General features: G+C 38.9%; 6 protein-coding genes and 2 pseudogenes across 6 annotated transcripts; all 8 read right to left on the reverse strand.

Moving 5' to 3' along the window:
• Positions 1-266: 266 nt before the first annotated feature.
• LOC149040436 (uncharacterized) lies at positions 267-895 on the reverse strand. The gene has a single exon (XM_089181337.1). It carries the CDS (start codon positions 779-781, stop codon positions 383-385), a length of 399 nt encoding a protein of 132 aa, XP_089037463.1. The 5' UTR covers positions 782-895; the 3' UTR covers positions 267-382.
• Positions 896-1,968: 1,073 nt separating this feature from the next.
• On the reverse strand, positions 1,969-3,782 carry LOC149040437 (uncharacterized; annotated as a pseudogene).
• Positions 3,783-4,123: 341 nt separating this feature from the next.
• On the reverse strand, positions 4,124-5,271 carry LOC149040438 (uncharacterized). Its single transcript, XM_089181566.1, has 2 exons — positions 5,263-5,271; positions 4,124-5,172 (listed from the first exon to the last, which is right to left on the reverse strand). The coding sequence occupies exons 1-2, from the start codon at positions 5,269-5,271 to the stop codon at positions 4,666-4,668; spliced, it is 516 nt and encodes a 171-aa protein (XP_089037692.1). The 3' UTR covers positions 4,124-4,665.
• A 587-nt stretch (positions 5,272-5,858) lies between these two features.
• On the reverse strand, positions 5,859-18,590 carry LOC149040439 (uncharacterized). The gene is made up of 3 exons (XM_089181329.1): positions 18,479-18,590; positions 11,225-11,252; positions 5,859-8,279 (listed from the first exon to the last, which is right to left on the reverse strand). The coding sequence occupies exons 2-3, from the start codon at positions 11,232-11,234 to the stop codon at positions 7,270-7,272; spliced, it is 1,020 nt and encodes a 339-aa protein (XP_089037455.1). The 5' UTR covers positions 11,235-11,252; positions 18,479-18,590; the 3' UTR covers positions 5,859-7,269.
• LOC113684577 (uncharacterized) lies at positions 9,390-11,035 on the reverse strand. The gene is made up of 2 exons (XM_089181332.1): positions 10,472-11,035; positions 9,390-10,101 (listed from the first exon to the last, which is right to left on the reverse strand). The coding sequence occupies exons 1-2, from the start codon at positions 10,637-10,639 to the stop codon at positions 9,541-9,543; spliced, it is 729 nt and encodes a 242-aa protein (XP_089037458.1). The 5' UTR covers positions 10,640-11,035; the 3' UTR covers positions 9,390-9,540.
• Positions 11,374-12,393, reverse strand: LOC149040440 (ATP-dependent DNA helicase PIF1-like). Its single transcript, XM_089181338.1, has one exon. The coding sequence runs from the start codon at positions 12,372-12,374 to the stop codon at positions 11,520-11,522; it is 855 nt and encodes a 284-aa protein (XP_089037464.1). The 5' UTR covers positions 12,375-12,393; the 3' UTR covers positions 11,374-11,519.
• Positions 12,487-16,140, reverse strand: LOC149040441 (uncharacterized). Its single transcript, XM_089181315.1, has 2 exons — positions 14,883-16,140; positions 12,487-14,208 (listed from the first exon to the last, which is right to left on the reverse strand). Exons 1-2 carry the CDS (start codon positions 15,696-15,698, stop codon positions 12,607-12,609), a joined length of 2,418 nt encoding a protein of 805 aa, XP_089037441.1. The 5' UTR covers positions 15,699-16,140; the 3' UTR covers positions 12,487-12,606.
• LOC149040442 (uncharacterized) lies at positions 16,110-19,697 on the reverse strand (annotated as a pseudogene).
• Between the last annotated feature and the right edge of the window lie 303 nt (positions 19,698-20,000).

Below are 20,000 nucleotides of genomic sequence, written 5' to 3' on the forward strand. Positions count from 1 at the left end.
ATAAGCCCTATTGCCTTGATAAAGGCTCAGCCCCAGTTTTGATACTGGCATAACATCAATTCGGCGACTTTCAAAGGTTGGCAAAATTAAGCAACATTTCCTTTACAACTATATATGTAAACAAGTAATTATTATTATAAATCTTTAATTTTTAACTTCCTTGAAAATGTTCAAGTTAATAAAAATGTGAACTCTTTGTGCATTTAAATGACCTCTTGCAGAGATTGACCAGCATCACTTCCCAGCAAACTTTTTCATTAGTTCCATAAGTGCAAGGGTTTGTTGTTTGTGCTGTTGCATCATGTTTGCATTCATTTGCATAAACTGCTGCATTTGCTGCTGCATTTGCTGCTGAATATCTCTAGTTTGCTTGTTCATCATATCAAATTGCTGTTATCTTCCTTCCTGCTCCTTTGCTTGCAGTGCTAACTCTTGCCTTTTTATCATCACGTTTTAAAGTAGCTTCTACTTCTGCCCTATCCTTCAGGTAAGCCAGAGTGCTTGCACCACTAGCTCTACACTTTTTCGGTCTTGCTCCTTGCTGTTCATCGGCATTCCTTTTGGCGCTATCTTTAAAAGTTTCTAATGATCTCTTCGGCATTTCCTCTGCTTTCTTTGCTTCTTCTTCCTGCTTTTGTTTTGTTTGATCTGTGATTTTGTCAGACCCATCAAAGAGTTCAATGATTTCATCTAACAGTTGATCTAGTTCCTCGTCCTCTTCAGGGGCAATACCTGAGGCTCTGTCTTCTTCCCTGACTTTTTTCCTTCTTCTCTTTTCCATTGTTGAATAGTGGTCACGAACAGACCGTTGAGTAACACGGAATTGGGGATAAGGAATAGCATTTCAGGATACTGCCAGCTTTTCCCAATTGCGAGACCTTCAAAGACCATTCACCACCCCTAAAAACTTAGTGATAAAGAAAAATTCGTAATGATACGTACCTCAATCGGTTTGAATTCCGCTGGTAAAATCTCTGTGGCATTTCGGAGGTACTCTCTGATTTTTTTCCTCTTTATAGACCGCGAAGACTTATCTACGTCCCAATAGTTTTTTCGGCTAACGTTAAACTTCACAGCGTTCTTTACAGGTTCCACTGCTAGGCGACTTTGGGCAAGCTCATTTCTTAGAAGCTGGAGTTCCTGGCGAAGCTGAAAAACTTCTGCCCTTCTTTCTGCCAATTCCGTCGCCTGGTCACTGACGATTTCGTGCAAATGGCGAATGCGTTGGTCGTACGCCTCAAGAAGGGGCAAAGAGAGGACAGACTGCTCTACCTCGAAATGCCTTGGGCCACGTTTGTAGAGGACGTTCGCTTGCGGCTTGTCTACTTTGAACTTCGAAAACATTTTAAGACTTAAAACAACTTTAAACCGATCTTTTCCGATGACTATCTTCAGATAACTCTTGTCCAATGACGAGAGCGAAATGATTGTTGTCAATTGCAAGTGGCACGCGCGTCAGTTTTAAAACCCGTCATTAGCATAATAAGGGCATTCATGAAAACAAGAGAACAATTGATGTCAACTGAGCGCGAATTTCAAAGACGCTTTCAAAGATGTTTCGGGACGGAAACAAAGTTTGTTTAATTGTATACATAGGCAATTCGCACAGTGATTCCCACAACAATCTGAATAAAAGTCTATATTAGAACCTTTCAAGGCTGCCCAGCCGCTTCTTCAAGCAAGCGCGCTTCTTCACGGAAAGAAAAAAAGTCATCAATTAATGGTTTGTTGACGATCAAATTCGCGACAAAGCCCATAAGACAATACACAATACTATGAAAGCGTTTAAAAAGCTTTGAATAATTTCAAGGTCTTGATGCGCTGAAAGGGGTTTTATTATGACAATAAACCGCTCTAACAGTAGATATTTCAAATATAATTGGTTATGACGCTTTTTAATTCTTCGCTTGAGACAGACACCTCCTCGCAACTTGTTTGGCGCGCATTACAACAGGCCAGCAAAAATACTTAAAAATACTTGTATACTTGTACACCCATACTTTCCGTGGTCCAAAAGTCTGTCATGTCTATAGGCGTTTCGAGCTTGATGTGGTAAACATGACTTGTCTCTGACTGTTTGCCAGGAACTGCTCCAAATACCACCCAGCGGAGAGGTGAATAGCAAGCTACCACATTTCCTGCCTCTCTCGTTTCCCCCGTGTGCAGCTTTGCTTGATCAATTCCAATGAGCAAGTCTATACGTCCATTTCCTCGACGAAACTGACCTTTTTCGAGACCAAGTTGTCTTGCAATGTCGGCAACCTTGACATCTGTGATGTCCTCACTAATACAAGGTATTCTAATTGCCTGTATGACGTGCGCGCTGCGGTCTTCCAGTGATCTGATGCGCACCTGGTAACTCTTCGTGCTGAGCTCCTCTTCTTGGTCGCCCACCTTTGTGATTGTGATCACAACGTTCTTTCCTATTAACTTGAGGGCTTCGGCCACACTCGACCTGATCAAGCTTATTTGAGCTCCCGAATCCATTAAGGCGTTCGCTCTCTGCAGGAGATGGCCTTGTCCAACTATGTCCACTTGCACGATAGGCAACAATGCTTTCTGGTTGTTAATCACCGACGTAACAGTTGCGATAGTCGACTGAATTGCTCCGTGTAAGAGGGGGTGATGGTAATAAGGGCACTGGATTCCATTGCTTTTTTTTCTGGAACAATTGCTGGACCTGTGATCTCTTCCGGCACGTTTTAAGCAACTGAAGCATGCGTGGTTCTCCTTCACAGCCTTTATCCTACTTTCTAGATTTAGCGAGGCAAACTTCTGGCACTGATCAGTCCAGTGACTTGAATTTTTGCAGATCCAACACTTGTGTGGGAGACCTGACTTTGGAGCGTTAATATCAGATCCAAAATGGCCAACAGGATGCCTTGTTGGTGGGCCTGTGCTTCTCAATGCTGCCGTCGCTCTCATCCTGGACTTCATCTCAGTGTTCATCCACGCAATAAGCTGCGCCAGGGTCGCCTCCTTTCCGCTGTTCTCTAAGTGTCGCGCCCATACTTTACGGTCGTCAGTACACATTCTCTGCTCGATAAAGGCCAACATGGGGTTGTTGTCCATGTCATGCGGACGTCCAACCTCTTTCAGTGTGATAAAACTTCTTTGCACAAGGTGCACCAAATCACAAAACCTAGCATCTTCTCCATCGCGAAGAGGTCTGAACTTAGTGATGTCCTGGTTATGGTGTCTGCTACGAATCTAGGGTCGCCGTACACTGAGTTCAGATAGCTCCATGCGGCGTCGTAATCTGTACCGATACCTTTAATCAAGTCTAGCGGTCGCCCTTGTAAGCTAGTACGGAGCAAAGAAATTCCATCTCTCTTGCTGTATCTGCTATCCACAGCGTGTTTGAAGTCTGACCGGAAGATCGCATAGTCCCTGACGTCCCCTGCGAAGCGAGGCATTTTCGGCTTCTCCATCTTAAAACCACAAGAAGTATTTACGCTGCTTTCATGTTTGGTGCCGTTGTTACCGTTTCCATTTCCTGACTCAGTTTCTGTTCCGTTCGCAGCTGTGGCCTTAACACTTCCTTTGCCTTGTCCTGCTGAATTTCCTACTTGTTTCGTGATTTCCATCTCAATTACGCTCTCTGAGTCCTTCGCTCCGCTTTCCAGCTCCGAAGTTCCGCTCTCCAATCCTGATTTTCCACTTTTTTCCACTCCACGCTGTCCAATCCAGATTTTTCGCCTTTCGATACCGATTTCGCTATCGAGTAATCCTTTACACCGATTTCCATCTGAAGATAGAAGTCCTCGCACTCCTCCAACCATTTCTCCTCCGCTTCGAATGCTTCATCGTCCTGAATCAACTGTGTGTATTCCTCGTGCTTTACCACCAAGTTCTCGAACGCTGTTTTCATGCCTTGAAAGGTTTCCATAATTTCGTCTCTGGGCCTGCTCTCTTTTAGCTTTTTGCGCAAGGTATTCCCATGGCGGGTAAGCGCTGCCTTCGCCGTCCTCCTCTTTCTTTTAGCCTCGTCCAATGCCGCTTCTGCTTCTGCCATCATTAGTTTTCACCCTTCGGACTCCGGTAAGCAGCGAAATCGAATTGAAGTGGTCCGTCGGATGAAAACCAAATTACGTGACTCTGAACAATCCCGAACCGTATAAATTTTACAAGAATTTTATTCGATCTGAAATAATAAAATAAATAACATTCCTAAACAACAGAACCTAACCAAAAATAAGAGACCTAAGCACATCATATAATCTTAAAACACGAACAGATTTAACCGCTAATTGCATGCGGTCTTACAGAAATTACACTAACAGAAATCAACGCGAATAATTGAATGTAACAAAGCCTAAGAAAACCAAAAAAAATGGGACCCTCCCCAATTCAAACCTGTTTTATTCGCAACCTGGGGAGGGTCACAGTTTTTTTGGCAAGGATTAAATTACTCCATGTTGCTAAGTTGACTCCTAACACGCACAAGTGTATAGAAACCTAAAACTTGTATATACAAGCAAAGCTACCAGTCAAGATTAATCAAAATTATTCACAGGTGTCGAAATATTATATCAAAAAACTATCTTCCCCAACTAACATAATCGTATTTCTCGACCCGTGCCCACTTTCGTCCATATTTTGATGGCGGTAATGTTTCCGCGCGAGTTCTGGTATAAAATTAGTCTCCGGTGACGATTCGTCACTTCAGCCACTCAGGCTTGAACCGACAACTCGGTCTACTACATCACTTTGCGAGTCAGTTTCAACCTCGGAAAGTGATGAGGTCACTTGTTGCTGCAAATTTCCCTGCAGGGGCTGCCGAGGTTGTTGACACTCCATTGAATCGTACAGCAAGCTGCCAATGTGCGCTTTGATCATTGCGACCCTTGCAGCTTTCTTCCCTTTGAAGGTGATCTTGTGATGGGAAAAGTACAAGGATAGCTCGTCCACTCTCAAGGACGACAACTTATCGGAGTTGTACAGTCCAACCCAGTCAAGGTCATTGTACTCCCGGTTCAGCCGTTCCATTTGCTCCGTTTCAGTCTCCTCTTTCTTCTTCTCCTTGCGCATTTTTATCTGGATGAGGTGCTCAACATGCTCTGCCACAAGCTTTTCAGGGACAATGTATTTATCTGAAAACTTTCTAATAGCTTCTCTGTTCCCACTGACTAGTTCACTTTCCTCAAACAATCGCTTAATCTGAGCTCGAGGCTGGAAGTCGATGTGGGGAAAAAAAGGGTCTCAAACATAAGCTTCCACTTAGGCTGCTGTTCTCTCATCTAACTCGTGCTGTTGACCTACAAGCCTCATGGCATCCTGATGAGCAGCACTGCGCTTGAGTACATTCTAACCTGTCTTTATTCCAATCCCAGCCAAGGAACTGTTTGAGTCACATCCTGTGAGGGAATGAAACCCCAAAAGTGCGTTGCACACTTGCTCTCCCAGTTCTTGACACTTTATGCATTAGAACAAATCGTAACCAGTCATTTACGCCTGTGAGTGAGTAAGTAAGTAATAACTTTATTTAACGAGGGTAACGACATTGATTACTGGTCACCCAGTAGTTTTCATAATGGCCCTCCTACAATTAAAGTACTAAAATGTATCGATTGAATAATTGACTACCTATATAATCTACAAACTAAAATTACATTAAGAACTATTATTAAAACAATATTAATTGATTTACTACTAATGAAACTAAAAAGTTTTACGAATCTTAAAATGATCAAGAAAAGAAGTCATACTACGGTAAAATTTAACTAAGTAATTTTTAAAATTAGTACTAGTAGTAATCAAAGATTAATAAGTGCGTTAGAAGTTCAATGAATTTAGCTAAAATCATACAAAAACAGAGGAGGAAATTAGTTGAGAGATTAAATGAGAAAGACGAAGTATTTAAAGAGCAACATGAACAATAGCAACTTTAATAGTGAAACCCAAATATGTAACCAAAGATGTTTATCTACTTAGTTACAATGTAGTTTAGATACTGATTGTGGGAGACTAACTTTTGTAACAGTAACATGAATGATAGTAACTTGAATAGTTACAAGGGATTGGTTAGTTGCAAGGGAAAATGTAACAAAACATGTTAGTCTACTCAGTATCTTGAAAAACTGAAAATGATAGAGTAGATTTTATAACAACAACATGAGGCTATGATGAAGTTCAAAATGCTATGAAAATTAGATTTTTCCATGTCTAAACGTTTCGTGTCTGTGTGTCATAGCATTGTTTAACAATTTTTCTTAACTTAACAGTAACCTGGATGATACTAACTCGATTAGTCACAAGGTAAAATGCAATAATTAAAACATGTCAATCTACTTATTTACAATGTAGTTCAGATACTAAATGAGTGAGACTAATTTTTGTAACGGTAACATGAATAATAGTAAATTGAATAGTTTCAAGAAAGTTATGAAGTTGGTAATGCTATGAAACTTTTTGCAATGTTTAAAAGTTCTGGTGTTTGCATTTCATACCATAGTTTAACAAAAAAATTTTAATAGTAACATGAATAGTAACTTGAATAGTTGCATGGGATTGGTTAGTTGCAAGAGAAAATGTAAAAAAACATGTCAATCTACTCAGTATCTTGAAAAACTGAAAGAGATAGACTAAATTTTATAACAACAACTGGAACATGAAGCTGTGATGAAGTTCAAAATGCTATGAAACTTAGATTTTTTTCCATGTCTAAATATTTCGTGTTTGTGTGTCATAGCATTGTTTAACTATTTTTCTTATCTTAACAGTAACCAGGGCCGGGTTGTTCAAAGCGCGATTAAGCAAACCCAGGGTTAGCGTCAATTTTTATTCCAGTTAAATTAATAACCAAAAGAGATTTTCTTAAGGATTCTTGCTCTTTAGTTTTATTTTTCGATTTGACTTCATGTGCAGCTTATAATTAGCTTTTGAAATCTTTTTAAACAAAAGAGATTAAATCTTTGATTAAGCTTTAATCGTGGGTTAGCAGTAATCGTCTTTTGAACAACTGGGCCCTGGATGATACTAACTCGATTAGTCACAAGGTAAAATGCAATAATTAAAACATGAGAATCTACTCATTTACAATGTAGTTTAGATACTAAATGAGCGAGACTAATTTTTCTAACAGTAACATGAATAATAGTAAATGGAATAGTTTCAAGAAAGTTTAATATGAAATTCAAAAATTAAGTGCTATAAAAGTTTTTGTGATATCTAAAAGTTTTAGTGTTTGTATCTCATAGCATGAATTATTAGTAACTTAAATAGTTACTAGAGATTGGTTTATTACAAAGGAAAATGCAACAAAACATGTTAAATGGCAATTTTTTCAATGTCCACAAGTTTTCGCGTTTGCGTGTCAAAGCATACTTTAACTGTGTCTAGGTTTAAGACAGCCTCTGTGATTTCCTCCTCTGTTGTTTCATTTGCAATTAAGTGACAAATTGAAAACAACTTTGGCACTGCTTCTTGATAAACCTGTAGCTGAAGCTTCTGCAGTGGTTGTTTGGAGTTTTGGATATGGATCTTGAGTGTCCACTTTACACTGCAGCTGGTTGCCTTTTGTGTTACTTTGCAGTTATCGCAGACTGCAATTTTTCCCTTGATTGTAACTTTTTTTGAACATGAACAACAACAGTTGTATTTGGTGACACTGCTTATTCCTAGTATTTCTCCAATGGTTTCTGTTGTTGTTGAGATGTCACTGACTTCAGGTAATGTTTGTTTGAAGGGTTCAGCGTCCTTGATGGTGTATAAATTATCTTGTTTTGGTGTGTTCAAGTATCTTTGATTCTGAGATACTTTCATTCTCAAGTTGTTGAAGAAATAGGTGGACTGTGGTGTGACGCTGTCAACATGCTCACCCCAGAAAATAACTTTTATGTAACCAGATGGATCAACTATATAGCCTTCCTGTTTTTTGACAGGAGAATCTTGGATGACTATAGTTTTGGTCGCACTTAGATGTGATATCTTTCCTTTTATTGACACTAGCTGTTGTGGTGCTACTTTTGACAAGGATGCAATTGATGTGACATCATCTTGTGCTTTGTATGGAAAATCAGCTGTTGTTGAAGTGATGGTTGTGTTCCTGTTTATTACTACATCACTTCGTCCATACTTATTGCTGATGTTAAAATTTGAAATTTTAACCGGTGATCTTTGTGCGGCCATTGCATCAAGAGTTTCCTTCTTTTCAGTTGCAAAGCATACACTGCCAATGAGATCTTTCTCTGTCTGAAGGTGGCAGTTAAAGTAGCTTGTTGGTCCAGTTTTTTTTACTGGTGAGACATTATGCACAAAGCAAGTTATGTCTTGTTTTTCTGTAGGAGGAGGTAAAAAGATATTTAGATTAATGTAATAAATTTGGCATGGATGGGATTACTGCATAAGGTAGCTTGTGTTATTTGAAAAAAACATATGTGTAAATATTAGTCTCCTTGTTTCATGTACTGTAAATCCTCTATTAAGCCCACAGGGGGCTTATTGTTTTAAGGCGCATGGGGGGGGGGGGGGGGGCTAAATAGAAAGGAAGGGCTTAATAGAAGGGGAAGTGTTAAAATTTAGCAAAACAAGAGCAGTTCAGCACTCATTAATTACTGTAATTAAGATTATTTTTAGTACAAATAACAGTGATATTTTGGCCAAAGTTCGCCACCAACATGCAAGAGGTGTGGGAAAAATAAATTGTATCATATAACTACATGAGAACATTAAAGGGTGACAAAAGTGATAGGAAACAGTGTACATCTAATACCTAGATGTTCAAAATAATATGTTTTATTAATGAGAGCATATAGAGCAGGTAAGGTTATAAAATGATTTTAAAACAAGAAGCATTAGTTTAATAATTATGAAAATTATGCCAATTATTTCTAGCACTGTTTTTTGCTGATCTCAGCAAACGATACTGTTATTCTTTATGCCAGGGAGTGCTGAGGAACTCCCAGTCTATTGTAATGTCCATACCTGAGGCTGATTTTCATAATTTCAGAGTTTTTTGAATATGTAAACTTAGCTGGATGGTCACCAGTGACAATCACCTGGCTAAAGGAACCATCTTTTTCCTTTTTGAGGAAGACATCGCTCTCATGGATTGTTCCTTTTCGATATTTATTTGCCAGTGAGAGAAAGAGACCCTTCATCTTTCCCATATCCGTAATGTGTATCTCATGGACAGCACGTGTGTTCCTGACAACCACACCACCAGCAACAGGAGCTAAAGCGACAACCTTGAAACAATCAAACACCTCCAATGGTAAATTCCATGAGAAATTGACAGTCCACGGCCGGGAAGCACGCGTTTTTCGCCTCATTTTTCTCAGCATTCTGATGTGCCAAAAAGCAACAATCCTTGCCAACATTCTTGCAGGCTGAGCTAAATGAAATTTGAAAGCCCTTTCACTGTCGAACGTGTGTTTCTTGATGACTGCTCTAGTCAACACTAAAAGCTCGCCCCCAATTTCTGTTGCTAAAGCTTTGTCTTGACTAGAATTCCTGTAATCATTCACAGCTTCGTGGAGTTTTACTAAAAGGGCCGCCATATTGAAAGCACCGTTTGTATAGAGATCGCTGACCAGTTTCTTACGGGCTCACTGTTATCGAAATGGCGCGATTTGGCAAGCGAACACTTGACATGAACTTAAAGCTTTCCAGTTTCTTGCCACTTTTGCGAGTATTCATGGAAAGATTGAGCCTAATACTTTTATATTTCTCCTTACTCAACAACCCCTTACTGTACAATACTCTTAGGCTTCTAAGTTTATTGTCAAAGCTATTTTCAAAAGTTGGAATACTTTCCTTCACTACATTAGGTAAAACTCTCTTCATTACTTTCTTAGATAAGGAAAAGTACTTTCCCAACTGAAACGGTGTGGCTTCCTTAACTAAAGTCAACCACAAAGCATCCAGTATTGGACTTTTATTCTCCCTTGTACCACCATGGATTTCATTACAGGCATCGATAGTCTCCCTTGTACGTCTTTGGCAAGTTCTTTTTGCAACAGGAACTGCATATTCTTCGGAACTGGCTTCTGATATAGAGGTTGGAAACCTTCTTCTTTTCAGAAGTTTTCTTTTTCTTACAATGTCAGTCTCAATTACTCTTTTTTTCACTAACTCCACATCATTCTGGATTCTTTCAACCTATGAAAGATTTGCCGGATAGTTAAATTAATCCACAGTCCCAGATTTTCTACCCAAAGATAAATAGAATAGCAAAATCCTGAAAAGAAATTGAGTCAGATAATTCATACATCAATGTAAGAGACTGTGCTAAAATTTAAACAATTTGCAAATTGAGAAAAATTACACAAGATACTGAACTCAGTAAAGCTTAGGCACATTTTGGATCACAACTTCTGTTGTTTATATTTGCAGTTCCCAATTTAATATCCTCAGTAAAAATTAATAAACACCTATATAAATATAATCAACGCCATTTATCAAAAAAATGAACAAAAATCAGTCGTTATTTATCAAAATAATACATATGAGCAAAGTTACTTTTCCTTACCTTTCTTTTCAGCGTTTTCAGCTTTGAACTTTCCGTCGAGTATACTTTGCAGTTTGAAATAAATTCCTCTTTGAGCACTTTCCGCCTACGGGCAAGTTCCCCTATTGGAAACTTTTCCTTTGCTATTGTCTTGGAGCTTCTTGCTCTCTTCCTACCCTTCCTTGGCATTTTCAAAAGCAACGAGCAAGCTCGCTCCCAGTTGTACTAATCCAGCTAGGGATGAATCTGGTTCTGCTTCAACACTGGTCAACACAGCCAGATTCCAGCTTTCAGCTCGCGCGGTACCAATTTACAGAAGCTGAAAACAATGAATCTACATTCAGCAAACACAATGTGCAAATACAATGTCTATCACAGGAATCCATCGTTTTAAAATTTTAAAATAGCCTCTAGAAATATTGTAATCTCTTTCTTTGCCTCAGTACATCATTCCAAGGGTTATGCCACATTGCACGATAAAAAACAAAATTCTGCGCCTTGTACTTACCGTATTCTTGTGAAAATTTTTCACTCTTCCAAAATGGCCTCCTCTTTCGTTCACAGACCCCACAGATATCCCACAATTCAAAGAGAACCCTAAAATAAATCGAAATAAATTGAAATAAATTTCAAAAAATTAAAAATGGCGCCCGACGCTATCTTGGATAGAGAATCCGCTGCTCGAAATGGCGTATTTTCTGAGCCCGTCAGCCCGGCGTGTAGAAGAAAGGAACGTATAACCATAATATTTAAGTATGACCGGGAGATACATACCTGAAGCCATATTAGATCTCTGTCTTGTCTGTTGAAAAAAAAAAAAAAATAAGGATGTATACAGATGTTTTAGGAGGGTGTTTAAAATACCTTTAAACCCTAGTTAATACAACACTCTGAAACATTACATGGAACTTTGCTTTAAATGTAGTTGGAAAGTGAACTATTTATAACCATAAAAAAAAATCATTTATGTATGCATGTGTTGAAGGCCGTATAATCAATTTATTCTAATTAATCAATTTTGGGTGCTGTACTGTTGTGAGTGACTTTGTTCGCATCACTCAACTTGGGATCAATTTATATTTGCTAGATTATATAGCCTGCTTTCTTCTTCAAGTCTATATTTTAAATTAGTGGATTTCTTAAGACTCTTAAGTCTTTCAAAAGTCATTGGTTCAATAATACAAGATGAAAGTGTTTTCACTCTGCTTATAGCTACATATGAAATGCCTGCAGTAGTTTCAGTCTGACCAATGTCAATCCATGCTTTTGGCAGTGTTAACCCTTGGCTCTTGTGTATTGTGATTGCCCAAGCAAGTTTGAGAGGCAACTGTTGTCTCTCATGTAAACCATCTAGTGTCTGTGAGGTTATTGTTATTGGGCATATAGGCACACATCGTGGAATGCTATCACTGATAGATGGACCTCTATACTCATTAAATTTTACTATGACAGCGACAGGCAAGTCTGGTGGTTGCTGGTTGTTTGCATAAATGAAATCTTCAACCGTTCCAGTTGCACCGTTACAAAGTCCAACATCTATCCATAGGTTCATGGTAAGCATTACATGTGCACCTTTTGCAAGGAAAATGGTCGGTTGTAAACCTGACATGTCATCTGAACTTGCTTTCTTAGCTATATCACTAGAGTGACGTGCAGTGATGCAGGCTATTGGCTGATGAAGTTCTGATAACTGTTCAAAGTTATAATTAGCAACTTCTTCATTGCTGAAATAGAGCCTAGTGGCATCTTGAAACTCATTCACGTTCAATGCTATGGAAGGCTGTCTTGCCAAAAGAAGTTTCCAATCTTGCTCATTAGAATCTCCTGTGCGAAGGCGTATGAGTAAATCTCTAAACTGAGCTTGCTGTTGATTTAAGCCTTGAACCCTCTGGTTTACTGACAGTTTTACAACATTGCCAAACATGTGATAAGCTAAATAACCTTGTTCACCTGTAGAACTGGAGGGTCTCGAATGATATAATGGCTTATCTGCCACTCAGGGTTCGTACCCTTTTTTGGACTAAAAATTCAAGGACTTTTCAAGGACTTTTCAAGGACATATTTTTTATTTTTCAAGGACTCCACCAACTGCAAAATAAAAGAATGTTCACCTTATCATAGTAGCGATTGTGCCGAGCTTAAGTCGAGCTAAAAGTCTATGCCTTTTTTAGTTCATCCACAACATTCGCAATTTTGCACTCAAGGTCTTTGCGAGCTATCTCCTTTTCTTTTGCAGTTCTCCTCAAACTATTTGACTTTGTAATCCACACAAGTTTCCCAGTGTCCTCTGCTTTCTGTGCAAACTCGTCTGCCGATTTAACAAGATTGTCAACATCACTGTCTAAACGCCTTCTTTTCTTTTTAAGTTCGTCAAGTTCATCGACTAGCTCCTTTCGCTTCAGTTCTACACCCTCAGAGGTTTTCTTCCTCTTTTGTTCATCAAGATATGATAAATACTTCTGCCTAGCTCCTGCAGCTGACAAAAGAAGTGGTTTGTTGATTGAAACAGCAAGGACACCTCCCACAGATTGTACATGGTCTTGTACCAGCCTTTGAGCAATGAAGGAGCGCTCTTGGAGGTTCTCGACTTCCAGTTGCTTATTGACTGAGAATCCTCTTTCGACACTGGCCTGGCCATGTGATAATATCAGTAGCTCTGAGACTACTTTCCACAATGATTGGTAGGATCGCTTCTGTCCCATGTGAAGATACAGAAAGGAATCAAGTCTATCATTGTTAGGATCATAGTCTTTGAACTCCGACGGAGAAGAAGAGGGGACTTCCATAATGAATTGTCTAAATAGTTCCAAAAGGGAATCACATTCACCTTCCGGGACTTTCTTGGCATTTTCAAGGGTAGTCAAAACTCTCTTGAATTTTGTGATGGAAACATCATGGTCACTCATCATGTTTCTTGGATCTAAGCAATTTATATTCCTTACAAGGGAATACTGAATTGGTGCTTTGGCAATCAGTTTGCAAACTACTTTCATAAGGAACTCCTTGCATTCCATCTGAAACTGAAGCACTCTTTTCTCTGAAACTGTGGACTTTGCAATCGACTCCTTGATCTTCTTGTCAGCTGTAAACCCCAGGTCAATCTTGGAATGAGAGGCATGAATGCTGGAGTCAGCAGGGTCAAGTTTTGTAAGCTTCAATGGGGTTTTGGCTTCACTGATAACAGTGGTCTTAATAAATCTTCTCATTAATCCCCCAAGCATGCTGTACAGGTCTGTAGCCAGGAAAGGAAGCATAGGCTTGTCGGTTTGATAGAGTGTCAAAAACGGTGTCACTTGCTTGGCTACTGATAGGAAGAAAGCGACTTTTGCAGTCGTAAAGGGATCTGCAACAAACTCTTGTACAGTTTCAAAGGATTTATTCTGTGGCTGTGGAACTTTTCCTGCCCTTGCACTCTGAACATACTTGACAACACTGTCCCACATACTCTGTGTACGTTCTGCAACCAAGACATTCTCCAACCACCTATGTTTGCAGAACTTCAAAGCAAACAGTGAGTTTTCTGTTACTTTGGTGTAGTCCTCTCTCCTTGCCGGACTGTCCTGAAAAAGCCAGTGAAGGCTGGAGAACAACCTGTCTAACTGCCATCCTGATGCCACAGCACCATCCTTGAATGCTCCATGAAGAATGTGTAAACCACAGCTGCCAATGTTCAGCATGTGACTATTATGCTCCCTTTTTGCCTCATCAGTCAGCATACTGTAAAATTTCCAATTAACGTTGGGTCCATCCATTGACAACTAGTATGAGAGAAAACATTCCTTGTAATATTGAAAGGTAAACAGATTATTTAATTTAGTACTTGCATTACGTCCCAGAGTTCGTGTCATTGTCCACCTAGACACGAAGTGAACTAGTCATGGATGCATTGGAATTGTGAAGATTTGCAATGAAAGAGTGTTGATTTATTTAGACCTTAAAGGGCAGAAAACCAAGTAAGGTGTTTCATTTCTATTTAATACAATTTTATCGCTTTTTGGAACATTGGCTAGATTGTGAACGCACAATTTATATTACATGCAATAAATTAGATTAAGTAATCTTGCATCTTTCGCCCTTCTACAGCAAAATAATAACAGACATTGAAAGATTTTCATGTTAAAAAAAATTTAACGCAACTTCTTGTAATTATCGTTCGCCGGCGAACGATGAAATTAAATGCCAGTCATGAAAACAATATAATTGATTCCAATTTGATCACACCTTTTTAATAATGGCAAGACATAGGTCTTTCAAAAGAGTGGCAATATGACAAAGAATAATTGAAATTAGGTAATTGTGTGAAGACTAAGTTTGTGCTATTGCCTATTTCGAAATGTCGATAATTGAGGGTAAGAAATAATACAACTTCAAAGAAGCATATCTTGCAAACAATTTCATGGATTACCCAAACATAACGAGAGTTGCATCCTACCTGATAAACTTTTTTGAGAGGAATTCCTTCTATGCCTGAACGAAAATGAGAAAGCATGTCCTCTGCTGTTCCATGCCCCATAAACACTGAGGTATAATAGCGACTTTCAACTTCGTGTTTGTCATGATTCCATGAACGAATGTGAATATCCATTTGCTTTGACTGGCACACGCTATTCAGGCTCTCGTCAAACATAAGTACATAAGCTTCTTCTTTTTTCACAACGTCCTTCAAAAGTTGTTTGAAGTGTGGAGCGAGCCCAAAACAGATCAAGTATGCACATTTCTTTTCTCCGCATGTAAACTGACTCGCGATCCGACTGTCAGGAAACATCGCTTGAAACAATTTGCTCGTACCTTCGCATGATTTATAGGAGTAATGAGACATTATCACCTTCAATGCCCACAAAATTTCTGCTTTCAAAGTCTCATCACGAGTGACAATTCTTTCCATCACCGATGAACCAGATGAACTCGTAGTACTAGACTTTGTGGGGTTGAGCGTGTTGTGTTCGCCACTTTCAGACGAAGCGGATTTTGAAACTTCTTTGGCATCGTCACTTGTAGTTGCTGGTTGTTGAGAAGAAACGCCAAAAAAATCTGAAACGCTTGCTAATGACCTATTCTGGGATGTCAGTGTTTGATGTTTTTTTCCTTTCAAGTGACTTGTGAGCGCTGACTCTCCCATGCTCGAAATGTCAACATCCTTCATACACACGATGCATCGTGCCTTGTGCTTGTCACCCTTGACTTCTCGAAGCCAATCTTTATACAGTGATTTCTGAAGCCACAAGTTGCTGAAAACACACTTGCCCATTGTTTTAAATCTCTCACTCGTGAAACAAAACGCAAACAATCAACACTAACCCAGACAAGGAAAGCACTCAAAGCACATGGCTTTTCTCAGAAAGAGGGAATAGTACAAAACATTTGATTGGCCCTTGACATTCGAGACATTCAACCAATCAGAGTGATTAATAGAACCAAGAACAGGACAAATGGATATGGGCGATTGATCGACATGCGGAGTGGCGTTACGATCGTTTGTTATTTGTATCTTACTATTATGTGTTGCTACGTTTGTGCCAGTTGCATATATTTTCAGATAAGGCACTCTAGAATCTAAGTTGGATTAAATTAGCTACAAATTTCAAGGACTTTCCAGCACTGACTACAATTATCAAGGACTTTCAAGGCCTTGAATTTTTATTTTGAGATTCAAGGACTTTCAAGGACTTTCAAGGCGCGTGCGAACCCTGGCCACTGGAGGCAATTGAGCTGGGTCACCAACTAATATCATGGATTTACCACCAAATACTTCGTCATTTTTGCCTGTTGCTTGTCGGCAGCGTCTATCAATCCAGCCAAACAATGTTTGTCCTAGCATAGAGTATTCATCAATTAGGATATAACTGATATCTTTCAGCTTGGTTTGTAATGTGACAAGCCCTTGTCCTGTTAATTCTTTGTTATGTCTTGGGCCAACAGGCAATTTTAATAGTGAATGGATTGTACATCCGTTTATGTTAAATGAGGCTTTGCCAGTTGTGGCAGTCACTGCACAAGAGTGTTGGAGCAGGTTTCGGATGGCATTAATGAGGTAACTTTTCCCTGTACCGGCAACTCCAAGTATAATAAGAAGCAATGGATCTTTAGGGCAGGCTTGTTCAGAATGTGCTTTCACCATATTGTAGGCATGTCTTTGCATGTCACTGAATGTATTAACATCAATATTTTGTTGTTGCAAACCAAAGGTAGAATCCAAAGTATCTTTCTTAGTTTTTATTCAGGATGGCATTTCCTGTATTAAGTGATTTGCATACTTAATCTTGTCATTTTGCCAGTCATAATCAGGCTGAGAGGTTTGTTGTGTTATATTATCTTGGTTAACAAAATACCCAGGTATGAGATCTGCTAAATCCATCCACTCTTCACGCTGTGGAAGCTCTTCTGAAGAGTGCTCTATATTTGGTTCCTCTTCTGTGTTATTCTGTACACTTTGTAGTTTTTCATACCAGTCAGGAACATGCTCTTCAGCATATGGTGTTTGTAGAAATTCCTTCCATTTTGTGATGTATATTTCATCAGTGCCTTCCTGACAATCCCAGGCATTGTCTTGTGTAGTATGCCAAGGTTTGTGCTTAAGTAACTGATATTTGCAATAAAGTCCAAAATTTGGACCTTTTGAATTGGAAGAAAATACTGGAAAAACTCTGGGAATCATGTTATGAGGCTGAACTGTTAGTTTGTTGTTGACAAGTTTGTATTTTGTTGCAAAATGAATGAAATTAAGAGCCATTATATCTGGGATGGTTTGAATATATTTTTCCCTTTTAGCATAAGTATCAAGCAATGAGTCATTGGTTACAGTATCTCCATCATTTGTTATAGTTTTGATTCTACGTGAACCATTTAGACTAATAGGTACCACATTAAATGATGAGCTGACAAGTTTCAGTGACATGAGATGATGCATAGTCTCTTGTGCAGAGAAGTCACGTTGGCCAAGTGACTTCATTATCACTTTTTTTATCAATTTTGTAGGGTTGCTATTGTTGTTGCAATTACGGACAATAGAATTTAATGCAAGTTTCATTACAGGTGACTTTGGTTCACCTTTTGAAGCATATTTTGCAAGGTATTCAACACATGTATGATAATCAATGATCACTTGAATATCACAGTTTGCCCTCCAGCCTTGAAGCTGAAGTCGTTGGTGATTATTGAGTCTGCTATCATTCCTCTTTGTTATGATCTTTGCTTTGTATTGAGTGCTTCGATCTTTTGTATGAATGGGCTCAAACTCTAGTTTTGTATTAACACAAGGTTCAAATGGAAACTTAAATCTACATTTCAGTTCTGTTTCGTTTTGTTTCTTTCTAAGACAATAGTTTGTACTACAGCGAGTGTGCCTTTGTACAGTATTCAACAAATCAACATAATCTTGTTCAGAGTCTTGTAAACTTACAAGGTCCTTGTGACGCTTTTGACAAGGATGAATAGAGGGCTTCACCCATGTGCCATTATCTGGTGGATCTGGATTATATGTAGACAATAACCAATCTACATACTGACAAACTACCTGGGAAGCCTTTTTCCCATCCACTATCTGTTGATTGAGTTCTAGTATATTGACTTGCTCAGCTGTATTAGTGGACATTTCAGCCAAATAGCCTTTTAGAGCTGTTTCTGAGAGTTTACATAAACCTGGATCATTTTTCAGTTTTGCTACACCATGACAATGTATACTACCTCTAGCTTGATATTCAAATCTGTACCAGTGCCACTCAGCATCTAGTGAATTGTATAACCAGTATTTAATAAAACTTTCTAAACGCTGTGTAAAGAACCAGTCTGTAATATGAGGATTGTTAATCACATTCTGCCGTTTGTTGTCAGTTGAATTATTACTGACTGAGTTGCCAAAAATTGCATGAAGTTCAGGCCAATGCATATCAGCAGAGGAGAATGTGAAAAAGAATGTTGGAGCTCCAGCATGGGCTATTATTGCTTTTAAATCTTCTTTAGCTTTGTGCCAATAAGCATTAGAACCAGTAATGTTACTAAGATAGCGTGATATCTTAGATATAAACATACTTGTGTTATTGCTAGTTGCCATTTGCCGCAGCTCCTCAGCAGTCAAATGAGCTTCTCCTGGGTTTTGTTTTAGGAACATGCCTGTCTGTTGCAGAATACGTTTTCTTTGTATCATATTCAATGCCCAGTAACCAAATCTGGGGTGAGTAGCAAAGCGATATACCCATTTGTCATTCTTGTTTTCTCCAAACTTTAAAAGGTGCTTTACTCTTTCTCCGAGTGGTATATCTCGGCGTAATGATGGGTTAGTAGGATCACCCTTACCATCTGGAAATAATGTTGGGAAAGCCATTGTTGCTAAATAGGGAGTTACATACTCGTTTAATGGTTCACTGCCAACTGTTGGCCAGGGCAAGTGATTAGAATCATTAGACAATTGTTGGCGCACAGCTTCTATTTCTTGCTGCTGACACTCTGGAATAGGCAGAAAACTGCTCATTTCAGTACCCTCATTATAAACAATGTCATCTTCATTTTGAGGACCTAAGTCAGGTTCACATGTGGCATCCAAATCTATATTCTCTGTTTCAACCGAGAGAAGACCATGTGGAACACCATGTTCTGGTAAAGAATTTAAAGAATTTTGATTGATGGTTATGTCCTTGTAGTGTGAGTTATTATTAACAAGCCATTGTAGTGCATCAGCTACATTTTGCCTTCGCACTGTCACATCTTTAAAACTGTTCTCTTTACCTTTCATCTTAACAACAATAACAGATAGATCTTTTGGGTATCTAGGCAGAGAATGTGCTAGTTCAGCTATATCCTGAGGCAAATTGATACAGTGGCCTGAATAGCCCCTTTGTCCACCAGGTTTTATGTAAACTCGCATAACAGGAAGTGCACGTGCAATAAGCATTTCTTCTACTTGGGTTAACCCCTGCAGTTGTAAAGGTACTAATGATGGCACCATGTCATTTTCCTTAGAAAACTTTTTTGATTGTTGTTTATCTCGTATGCACCTCTGACACTGGTAGTGATCAACCTTCCTTGGGCTGGATTTCAATGGCCATGCTTCAAAACAGACAGTGCATTGGCAAACTGAATACTGATTGGACTTATGAAAATCGTTCATGTTATTTTGTGCATGTTTTTGTTCGTGAACTGGACCAGCAGAGCTCTCTTTTTGTCCTGCAGAAATTGTTTGAGACCTTTTATAACTGGCTCTCCTATTTGCAAGTCTCTCTTTTCGCTTTTCAACAGTTTCTTCAGACGTTCTTTTTCTATAAGAGTCTTTGTAACTTTTTAGTCTCTCTTTTTGCTATTTAACAGTTTCTTCAGACACTCTTTTTCTATAAGTGTCTCTATTATTTTTAAGTCTCTCTTTTCGCTTTTCAGCAGTTTCTTCAGACATTGTTTTTCTATAAGTGCCTCTCTTATCTTCAAGTCTGCTTGCCCTTTCATTAGCTGTTTCTGTATATTTGACTCTTTTCATGTAATTTCTGTGCTTAAGAAGTCTACCATGTCTGTTTTCATTGGTTTCTGATAATTTTCTCTTTATGCATGTGAGTTTGTTTTTATA

Source organism: Pocillopora damicornis, chromosome 9, assembly GCF_964200805.1.
Source record: "Pocillopora damicornis chromosome 9, jaPocDami1.2, whole genome shotgun sequence".
NCBI classification, from domain to species: Eukaryota; Metazoa; Cnidaria; class Anthozoa; order Scleractinia; family Pocilloporidae; genus Pocillopora; species Pocillopora damicornis.